The sequence below is a fragment of the Nomascus leucogenys genome, unplaced genomic scaffold (assembly GCF_006542625.1).
Source record: "Nomascus leucogenys isolate Asia unplaced genomic scaffold, Asia_NLE_v1 000901F_72860_qpd_obj, whole genome shotgun sequence".
Taxonomy (NCBI): Eukaryota; Metazoa; Chordata; class Mammalia; order Primates; family Hylobatidae; genus Nomascus; species Nomascus leucogenys.
In genome coordinates, this window is record NW_022097801.1 from 42,351 (window position 1) to 54,144 (window position 11,794).

The 11,794-nt window shown below is 36.9% G+C and overlaps 1 protein-coding gene across 1 annotated transcript; it reads left to right on the plus strand.

The window, feature by feature from the left end:
* Positions 1–1,528: 1,528 nt before the first annotated feature.
* LOC115834362 (putative tripartite motif-containing protein 49B) lies at positions 1,529–10,700 on the plus strand. Its single transcript, XM_030809110.1, has 7 exons — positions 1,529–1,644; positions 4,238–4,652; positions 4,918–5,013; positions 6,827–7,057; positions 7,769–7,791; positions 8,962–9,059; positions 10,149–10,700. The coding sequence occupies exons 2-7, from the start codon at positions 4,242–4,244 to the stop codon at positions 10,646–10,648; spliced, it is 1,359 nt and encodes a 452-aa protein (XP_030664970.1). The 5' UTR covers positions 1,529–1,644; positions 4,238–4,241; the 3' UTR covers positions 10,649–10,700.
* Positions 10,701–11,794: the final 1,094 nt, after the last annotated feature.

The following is an 11,794-nucleotide window of genomic DNA, read 5'->3' on the forward strand; positions in this document are numbered from 1 at the left end:
ATGAAACATTTACTTAGGACCTGCTGGAAAGGCATTTTGCAGATGCAAGCAAAGGTCCTAATCCTGTGACTAGGAAGTGTACCCAAGTAAGCCTGACTTCATCAGTGAAAGTCCTTTAAGGAAATACATAGGCATTCCTTGAACAACATTTTAAACAGCAAATGGGACTCTAATCTTCCAACTGCCCGCTGTTGACTTTAAACCAAAGCTTTGATTCGTGACCACTGGGATCCAGCCAGCAGGGGATTTCTTTTCCTGATGGACTGTACCCAGGCTCTCACATTTGCTTAAGCAGCCCCCACAATTGTGTAAGCCAAATCTTTGCACTTAATTCATATGTGAATCTCCCTAACTATACGTACTTCTTATGGGTTCTGTTTTTGTCTTTGAACCTTGACAGGCATGGGTCTGATAGATTTGTCTTCACTGTTTTGACAGTCTTGACCGTAAGTCTTCTGGACCATTGGCAAATAATTCCTCTGTCAGAAGATATTTGAGTAGTCCCTTCTGAAATCTCTTTCTTTTAAAAAAATAATTTTCATATAACAACAAAAAGATTTGGTATAGAAAGAAAAATATAGTCCATCCCTATCATTTGGATTCTGTATTTGTGAATTTGCCTATATCCTAGAAGTTATGTATAATCCCCAAAATAATTCCCATGGTGCACTTCTAGTCATTGTAGGACATCATGCACTATGCGGAGAATGGCATTAAAATAATAACTCATCTTTCACCCAAGAGACTGGTGAAGTTTTGTAAATTCAATGAGAGACCTCAGGTTAGTGAGTTTATTTGGTTAGTCAGGGATTCCTCTTAGAGTGGTAGAAAACAGAAAACAAAAAGGAAAGTTTTATCTTCCATTGTACTTCTCTGGAAATATCCTATAAATGTGCTAAAGCAGCATTTAAGCCGGATGAGGTGGTTTATACCTGTACTCTTAGCACTTTGGAAGGCCGAGACCGGAGGACCACTTGAAGCCAAGAGTTGGAGAACAGCCTGGGCTACAGAGTCATACACTGACTTTACCAAAAATTTCAACAAAAAAAATTAGCCAGGTTATATAGTGTGAGCCTAAAGTCTTAGCTACTTGGAAGGCTGAAGCAGGAGGATTACTTGGAATTCAAGGCTGCAAGGAGCTATGATTATGCCACTGCACTGCAGAAGGAGACCCTTTCTCTAGAATAAATAAATGTGCGCTTAGAGGAATGCCTGTATCATGGAAGAAACTCAATAAACAGTATAAAATGCATCTTAGTTAATTTCTAGCCTATGTATGCTCTGACAGGATTTATGTTACATATGATTCATTCAGGCACTGGTGTTCAGAATGAAAGTGTGATGATAATTTAATCAGAGCTTCAAAGGTGTGTTCTAAATACTGCATAAACCTAATCATCTTTGTCTCCAACTTTCTGAATGCTCTAAATACCTGTAAAGAGGTGGGTGTGGTCTTCACAGAGTCTTATAAAAGGACGCAGAAGAGACAAGCTCAGTTTTCTCTGAAGGAGAAGGACTGCACTTAGAACTGCATTTTGGTGACCTCTGAAATTCAGTACTGCAGTGAATGAGCTTCTGATCTTGAGAACTTGACAAAATTATTTTTGGAAGAATCGTTGTGGGAACCATTAAAAGAACTCAGGGGTGAGTGAAACATATTGATAAAATTATATCATCTTTCCTTTACAAAATAATAAATTACAGTGTTAAACATATCTCATGATCTTAAATCTGCACAATGATACCATTTGTAACTCATGTTCTTACTATAGATTTTATGAATTATAAGCATACTAATTGTTGTTATTTTCTGTTTTCTATGATTGTTTAATATAGTTCTGAAGAACTTAAAATATCTAGTGTTTGCTGCAACAGATATGTATGCATAATGAATATATGGAGTTGATACATATATGTACACATAGGTGTGTGTATATGTGTGTAATGAGTGTATTAATATTGTCGAATTGAATTGAGAAGACAATGAATGATGCAAGTTATTTGCTTTCATAACATTCAGGTTTTAGACATGACTGTAAATTAGTAAGGTAATGAAGAGCGATGCAATATAGTGAAACTAAAACAATGAGAAAACTCCCCAAAATATCCTACTTTAGAAATCAAAACACAGTTTTTCGACAAAGTAAATTTATAAGACCTAATTTGGTATGTGATTGTGATTGTCCTCTTACTTGAGTCTCAATCTTATTAAACTGTGAAAAATTTCTTAAAATGTCTTAGATGAGCTCTGGAAAATATTTGCAGTTCTAAGATTTTTCACTGCTTTCACTTAAATTCAGAAGTGATATCAAACTAGCAGCATAAAGGACTTAAAATTGCCAAAACAAAGATTATAGTTTTTATATTAGTCAGGGTTCTCCAGACAGAACCATAGGATGTATATGTATATGTGTGCAGATACATTCATGGGCCATTTGAGTCAGCCACAAATCACATACGGTGGTCCCATAAGATTATAATACCAATATGTTTACTGTACCTTTTCTGTATTCAAATATGTTTAGATACACAAATAGTTATCATTGTATTACAGTTGCCTCCGGTATGCAGTAGAGAACATACTGTACATGTTTGTAGCCTATTGTAGGAATAATAGGCTATAGTGTATTACATAGGTGTGTAGTAAGCTATACCATCTAGATTTGTGTGGTATATTCTATCATATTAAAACAATAAAACCACCTGCCTGGGCAATGTGGCTCGTGCCTATAATCCCAGCACTTTGGAAAGCCAAGGCAGGCAGATCACTTGAGGCCAGGAGTTCAAGTGTAGCCTGGCCAAGATGGCAAAACCCCGTCTGTACTAAAAAAATACAAAAATTAGCCAGGCCTAGTGTCACGTTCCTGTAATACCAGGTACTCGGGAACCTGAGGCAGGAGAATCACTTTGACCCTGGAGGCAGTGGTTGCAGTGAGCCGAGATCACGCCACTGCATTTCAGCCTGCATTACAGAGGGAAGCTCTGTCTCAAAAAAAAAAAAAAAAAAACTCCTAAAAGCACCTGACACATTTCTCAGAACATACATCTGTCCACAAGCTATACATGATGCTACATGGGACAGAATTCATCAGGAAAATTAATTTGCTTGATGATGGAGTCTGGAGAGTTCCAATATAGGCTGTCTTTAAGCTGGTGTCCTGAGAATACCGGTATCCTGGCTAAGCTCAAGTCTGAAAGCCTCAGAACCAGTTTCAGGAGAGAGACGGAGGAAGTTGCCTTTTCTCTGCCTTTTTCTTTATATCTGAGGTATCAGCTGATTAGATGGTGCCCACACACATTGAGAGATGAGGCTCCCACTCAACTCACCAACTCACATGTCTCTCTCCTCTAGAAACACCTTCACAGACTCACCCACAAACAATGCTGCACCACTTCCCTAGGTATTGGTTAATCCAGTCAGACCGATACTTAAAATTCACCATCACACCATGGAAATATAATTACACCTCTTTGATTTAACAAAAACCTCCTATATGTTATTCAGAGTTTGCACAGCCCTAGGGGAAGTTAATTTAATCCACAAGAAAATAAAAAGACCAAATATCTTTAATAATTTTTCTTTACTAGTAAACCTTGATTGGTTTAATTGCAGTCTTTTTCTTTGTTTATTTGGTTGGTTGCTTGTTTTTTTTTTTAATTTTGTTTTGATTTGGGTCTTTCTTTTTAATTTAATTTAATTTAATTTTAAGTCCTGGGATAACTGTGCTGGATGTTCAGGCTTGTTACCTAGGTAAACTATTGCCATGGTGGTTTGCTGCCCGGCTTTTGCGTCCCTCTATAAAAATATGTCATAGAACCCTCTGGCCATCTTCTCATATTTCTTCGGCCCAGGTATTTTTTTCCCACTCTCTCATAGTCATTCATCAGTTATTGAAAGAAGAATAGGGACAACGATGATTTATTCTGACCACTTAGAATCCAAACCCAATTTCCAGATCCACATTCAGAAAATGGGTAATTGAATAGATTCATATTATGCTACAGACAGGAACTAGCAGTAGAAGGGACTGTGAGTCCTCTAGTTAGTAATATCTGCTATGAAGCCAGGAGACTCCCTCTACGTGTGAATTTTTAAGTTTGTAACAGAAGAAATAGTTTGTTGTACTTTAATGAACATTGTCAAGAGAAGAAAATATAACTATCACATATCTCCACTTGTTTAGAAGCTTTTCATCAACCCAGGCCCCAAAATGACATGTTTCTCTTTGTTCCTCAGAAACATGAATTCTGGAATCTTGCAAGTCTTCCAGAGGGAACTCACCTGCCCCATCTGCATGAACTACTTCATAGACCCGGTCACCATAGACTGTGGGCACAGCTTTTGCAGGCCCTGTTTCTACCTCAACTGGGAAGACATCCCAATTCTTACTCAGTGCTTTGAATGCACAAAGTCAACACAGCAGAGAAACCTCAAAACCAACATTGATTTGAAGAAGATGGCTTCTCTTGCCAGAAAAGTCAATCTCTGGCTATTCCTGAGCTCTGAGGAGCAAATGTGTGGCACTCACAGGGAGACAAAGAAGATGTTCTGTGAAGTGGACAGGAGCCTGCTCTGTTTGCTGTGCTCCAGCTCTCAGGAGCACCGGGATCACAGACACTGTCCCATTGAGTCAGCTGCTGAGGAACACCGGGTAAGTGATGCCTCTGAAGATTGATTTCTGTAAAGGATGCACAAAATTCCTGTGGGTCTATTTTCTTGGAGATTGGATAAAGCCAACTCTGAGTCCCTTTAAGCAGCTCTGTTTGGGCTTTCTTAGCTTCCAACCTCTGGGCTTTGACAAACATGAAGGGAAACAAAGGAAATGCCATTTACTAGGGGCTTATCTGTCTCTCATTCTGGGCCCCCTCCCTATGTCATGGTCTGCACTGGTGCTTCAATTTATGGCTCTTTTGCAGGAGAAGCTTTTACAGAAAATGCAGTCTTTATGGGAAAAAGCTTGTGAAAATCACAGTAACCTGAATGTGGAAACCACCAGAACCAGACACTGGAAGGTTAGTCCTGTACTACTCTACCTTCTCCAGGAACTTATGATGGGCAAATGGGTGACTCTTAAATTAGGAACTTGATATCAAACTGTAATGTTTCTGGGATTCAGTAAAAAAAAAAAAAAAAAAAAAAAGCGAGAGAAAACATTGAGAAAAAGTGGCCTCATTTTTATATAGAATAGTATGCCTGTTAGGTAAGATTTCTAAGAAAACCACTGATGTCACCCAAAGCATGCTGGTTTGTTTCATACAAACCTATAGTTATACACCAATAGATCCAAGAAACTGGGCCATCTCACAGCATTCTATATGTGCTGGTTGGATAAATGCTGGGCATAAGAGTTATTTGGCGGTCATGGAATGCTCAACTGAAACTTCTGAGTGTCGGTCAGCATTAATCTGAATGCTGGTGTGCAAGTAGTATTTGGAATTGTATGGAAAATTTGAGGCAGAAAAACTGACAGGACAAATCTAGGGCAACCATGAAATTAAGAATCTCAACTAATTAATGTTGAATAATACATAACAGATGATGAGAAAGGTGGTGAGAAATACGGATTTGTGTCTTGAGGGAGACATGTAAACATGCCAGAAATATGGGAACTAGTATCTAAATATAAGGAGAACTCCGAGGACTTCAGAAAAATATTAAAAATAATTTTCCCTTTGTGGATGTATACTTTGAGTGTATGATAGCTAATATTAGTTTGTTGAAAAGTATTTCATGAGAACCGAGTCTATGTTGAATATTAAATAAGAAAATATACTAGTAAAGAAGAAAGGAAACACCTTTGTCCTCACAGGTCATACAATCCAAATGAGAGAGTCAAGTGGTCAATACGCAAATATACGCAATACATGATGTATTTGAGTGTGGTGGGTTTTTTGTTGGAGAATAATCAAGCAGGGAAGTAGAAAAGGACAATAGAGGCCAGAAACTGGAGATTAGTGTCTGAGTTTTAAATAGGGTGGTTAGAAAAAAGACTCACTGAAAAATTCAAATTGAAACAAAGTTTTGAAGAGGAGGGGGAACACAAATGTGTGTGTGGATATATATGTGGACCATGAGTGTGTATATATATGTATATGTATGTATGTGTGTGTGGTTGTGTGTATATATATATATATGTATATGTATGTGTCTGTGTTTGTATACATATATATTTTATTTATTTATATATACATATATATATGTAATTCTAGTTGGAGAGAACAGCATATGCAGTAATTTTGAGTTTGTTTATATTTGGAGGCCTGAGGAACCACAAAGAAGTCTGTGTTTCAGATTTGGATGACTTTGAAAAAGAATGGGAGGAAATGAATTCAGACAGACAAAGATGGCCAAATCATAAATGCAGCCTTATTAGGATAGGTTTTGCTGGGTGAAACGCATTTAGCTGGACATGTTAGTCTAAGGTCATTTTATATATAATGAGTTTAAGCAACGTGTTGCATATCTCAGAAATAGAAATAATTGTTTCCTTTCTAGTAACTATAGCTCTATACTCCAACTCTTAAGCATGAACTGTTCTTACTTTTCCATAAACATGGGCTGGAATAGAGAAATTCAAATTGTGTTTTTTTATTTCCAACTATCTTAGAACACACATTATCTTGAATAAATTTCATGTAATTGGTCAGATACAGCTATGTTGACCTTTATGCAGAAAGAAAGGAAAGGAACAAAATTTGTAGATTCTAAGAACTGGCAAGACTGAGGTTTAAACTATTGGATGTTTGAGAGACAAAAAGAATCAGTGAGATTTAATAGGAGATGAATAAATACATTTCTCTTTTGACTAACCCATTATCACTGCAGGATTATGTGAATTTAAGGCTAGAAGCAATTAGAGCCGAGTATCAGAAGATGCCTGCATTTCACCATGAAGAAGAAAAACATAATTTGGAGATGCTGAAAAAGAAGGGGAAAGATATTTTTCATCAACTTCATTTAAGTAAATCCAAAATGGCTCATAGGAGGGAGATTTTAAGAGGAATGTACGAGGAGCTGAAGGAAATGTGCCATAAGCCAGATGTGGAGCTACTTCAGGTACAAACTCACAATGTGGTTTCAGGTTTTTGAATATTCACATGTATAAGTATTTTCCTCATAGCTGAAATCCATCTCCCTATTTTTATTTCCATGATGTGTTTCCAAAAACACATTCACATAACTAATGCTACTTTTTTGGGAGAGTATAGCCCCACCAAGGGATTCTACCAGGCCAAAGGTCCCTCCTACTTTATCCACCAGCCACAAAATTTTGTGGAATGGTCAAGGTAACAGCCCCAAGAAATATTCCCCATCTAATTCAATAATATACTTTGGGTTGTTAAACATGTATAAAATAGTGATTCATTTACATTTAGGTTAATTTGGAAACATGGCAAAATCAGAAGTTTTAGGAATCTAGGTTTGCATTAACATTATTTTGGGGTCCACTCATTTGGGTAACAGGTTCAGCTAAAGATGACTGAGTAGGTTTTTCGTGGTTAACATAGAGCATAGACCCTCTGGACCTCTTCTCCCTTCACTTGTTTAGAGAATGTCTTCAAGACTCAGACTTTCCCAGGACGTTAATTAATGACAATACAACTGACTGGGTTTTTCATTACAGAAGAAATAGAAAATGCTTTCCAGAAGAGAAGATGGTAGGGGAATAATATCTTCAGAAATTGAGTACAAATCTCACACTGAACTTAGTGAAAGATGCATCTTGTGAAATGCACTAAATCTTTCTTCTTCTTCTTTTTTTTTCAGGCTTTTGGAGACATATTACACAGGTGAGTGTGTACCTAGATTTTCGCATATGTTATTTAAGATGCCACGAATATCAAAGCAGGCTCTATTAAAGTCATGGCATAAATAATTAAGATATTGATACCACTTTTTTTTGCATCTACTTTCGTTCCCACACCTTAAAAGACAAGGCCACAAAGTAAACAAATGAAAATAAATGAATAAAAGAAGAGTGAAATAAAACAAACAATTTTATTCCTGATTTTTTATTTGGGGGGGGGGACAGTGTCTCGCTCTGTTGCCCAGGCTGGAGTGCAGTGGCGCGATCTCAGCTCACTGCAAGCTCCGCCTCCCGGGTTCACACCATTCCCCTGCCTCAGCCTCCCGAGTACCCGGGACTACAGGCACCTGCCACCACACCCAGCTAAGTTTTTGTATTTTTAGTAGAGACGGGGTTTCACCGTGTTAGCCAGGATGGTCTCTATCTCCTGACCCCATGATCCGCCCGCCTCGGCCTCCCAAAGTGCTGGGATTACAGGCGTGAACCACCACGCCCAGCCCTGATTTTGTTTTATTGCTTAAAAGCCTGCACAGGAGAAGGATAAGAGTTTTGTTTTGTGGATGGTGAGAAAGTCACTAGAGGAAGCAGGAAAGAAGAGGAGGAAGTATTTTACCAGTGAAAAAGTGTTGATGTTTTGTTTTTTATACATATATACATATCAGTTAACAGTTCTGGAAAATAGATTGAAAGAAACTGTGGAGTGTTAGAACTGTAAGTCTCTAGGGAAGTTCTTTGCTAAAAGGCAGATTTCCCTGCCTAGAACAAGTTTCCAGTCTTTATCTTGAGAAGGAAGCAGTGGATGCCTGAGTCTCCCCAGAACCCGGCTATTTCAGAAAAAGATGTCAGGGGAGTCTGCCAAGAAGTGGAACTCAGAATTTCGTATCTAAGTATTCTCAAGGCCATAAGGCTAAGGAACCTTACACATTTGGGGCAAAAAACAAAAAAGAAGGATCACACTGAATTCTGACTTAGACTTTTCCATCATGCTTTAAAATTTAGAAACTGTAAAGAATTAATTTGCAAAAGGAAGTAATTTTTGAATTATCAAATGCGTAGATTCAAAGGATTCTCATGAAATGTCTTTTACATACAAATAGTGACTTTTATTTATTTTATGGCTGTAGATGTTGTAACTGCAGGTTTTTCCTTGCAGGAGTGAGTCTGTGCTGCTGCACATGCCCCAGCCTCTGAATCCAGAGCTCAGTGCAGGGCCCATCACTGGACTGATGGACAGGCTCAACCAATTCCGAGGTAAGTCTCCACCCATGGGCAGCACTCCCACTTTATCTAAATATTATTATTGTTAAGATCATATAGGTAATATTTCATATTTTATCAAATATTTTACTTCTTTTAAGACATGAGTGAACAACATAACCATGCAACCCTTTGGTATCTGTGTCTGTATTTATAGTCAGATTTATAGCATTAAGTTTGAAAGACAGTGAAAAAGAAATACATTCTGGCATAATATGTACTCAATTATATAACAGGAAAAAGGAGTAGGTAGAAAATTTAAAAAAGGAGCAAAGGAAATAATGCTCAGAATGGTGAATTATTTAATGTTAAATACAAAATTGTACATTTCTTTAGTATATTCATTTGAACTGCTAAGAACTGTTCTTTGCAGGAATATAGTTTTCTGGAGATTCTTGGGGGTTTTGTATTTTTTTAATGTGTATATATTATTCATATATTGCAAACATTTGAATTAATGGGTAAAGCTAAAAGGAAGAAATCATTTTGTGAATACAAGTAAAATTACAAATGAAATTAAGTTCAGTTTAATTGCAATATGAAGAGATACATGTTAAGTCTAAAATCCAGCTTCAGTCCAGAGCTAGCATGGAGGACCACAGAGAGACTGGTCAAAGATTTTGCAGAGATCTGCTTTAAATTATCACTTATAACATGTACATATGGATTTTTATCCAGATACCTAGAGCAGTTCTTGAGTAAGTGAAAATCTTCACATTCTTTCCAAAATGATAGCACTAGTTTTTAAGAATAAGAAACATTTCTAAATAATGATCTTGATAACAGCATAGCATTTAGGGCATAAAATGTGTAAATTTTACTTTGAAAATTGGATTGCAAGAAGTTGGTCTCACATTTGCCTCTCAATATGTAAGTTTTCAAAAAATATATAATATCTGTGGTTAGGGTTTTGTTTGTCTTGTATACAATATTAATCATCTCTATACTTTACTAGAAGTTACAAGCAAAATTGTCTTTATGACTTTACATTTCCTGGTAAAGTAACTTCTTGATAGAACAATTATTTTTTTTTATTTACACATGTCTATGCATGTTTTCTTTTTCTTTTTTTTTTTTTTGCAGTGCATATTACTCTGCATCATGAAGAGGCCAACAGTCATATCTTTCTATATGAAATTTTGAGAAGCATGTGTATTGGATGTGACCATCAAGATGTACCCTATATCACTGCAACACCTAGAAGTTTTCTTGCATGGGGTGCTCAGACTTTCACCTCCGGCAAATATTACTGGGAGGTCCATGTGGGGGACTCCTGGAATTGGGCTTTTGGTGTCTGTAACATGTATTGGAAAGAGAAGCATCAGAATGAGAAGACAGAAGGAGAGGAGGGACTCTTCCTTTTTGGGTGTGTTAAGAATGAAATTCAATGCAGTCTATTTACCACCTCCCCACTTATGCTGCAATATATCCCAAGACCTACCAGCCGAGTAGGATTATTCCTGGATTGTGAGGCTAAGACTGTGAGCTTTGTTGATGTTAATCAAAGCTCCCTAATATACACCATCCCTAATTGCTCTTTCTCACCTCCTCTCAGGCCTATCTTTTGCTGTATTCACTTCTGACCAGAGACAAATCAGAAATGTGTTCACATGCTGTGGGAACCCCCGTATCCCAGGAAGTCCTCTTCCTTGTGCCTTAACATACAGGACAATAGGCTCTCTTTATGTCTTGAATTGCCTTCTAATGTTATCAAAACTCATTTACTGTGTTACTATTAAATATGCTGAAAACGCTAAAAGTATATGTATTGGTCCTTTATTAAATAATTTTTGAAAAATCATTATTCATGATCATGGCATACAGTATATTCTCTTTTTTCTCTTTCTTTCTGACTGTCACTGAGTGAAATAATAGATGACAGACATGTCTGAATGAAGTTAAAATCAATTGAAGACAGTCCAGATCTCTTGCTTCATGCAAAAAACATGGAGTGAAGTATCATGATAACTGGGAAATGTTTTTCTTCCTCTTTATCTAACTATATCACACTTATCCACCATGTTTCATTGTATTAATCTGTCCTTTGAGGTAATATTATTTTACCTTCTATGCTGGGCTTTATTTTGCAATTCTCACCACAGATATGAGCAATCCTTCATTATTAGTGTGCTCGTCTACATTGAAATACATGAGGTGATCAGACCAATGCTGGATTAATTAAATATTGCAAAAAAGGTAACAAAATATTGACTCCTACCTCAAACCATACACAGTCATTTCCAGATAGATTCAAATCCTGAAAGGAAGGGGAACCTTATACAATATTCTCATAAGGATATCTTAACCAGGGAACAAATTAATAATTAAAACAATTAGTTCATTTATATTGATAATGATGACTTCTGTGTTTCAAAAAACATGCAAACTAGTAATGGAGAAAGATATTTACCCCAACATACATAAAATAAAATGTAATGCATGTATATGATGAATACTTACATTGTAATAAATAAAAGACAGTGAACTCAATAGAAGATTGGCTAAAATATCTGAACAGACACTTTACAGAATTGGATACATAAATAACTAGCCAAATATAAAAAAGTGTTCACTTTCCTTAGTCTTACAAAAGTAAGAATTAATCCACCAGTTGTGCCACAGGCCCCCATACAAAAATACCAAAATTTAAAGACACACAATAAAGGGGGTGGAGCCAAGATGGTCGAATAGGAACAGCTCGGGTCTCCAGCTCCCAGCCCTAGCGACAC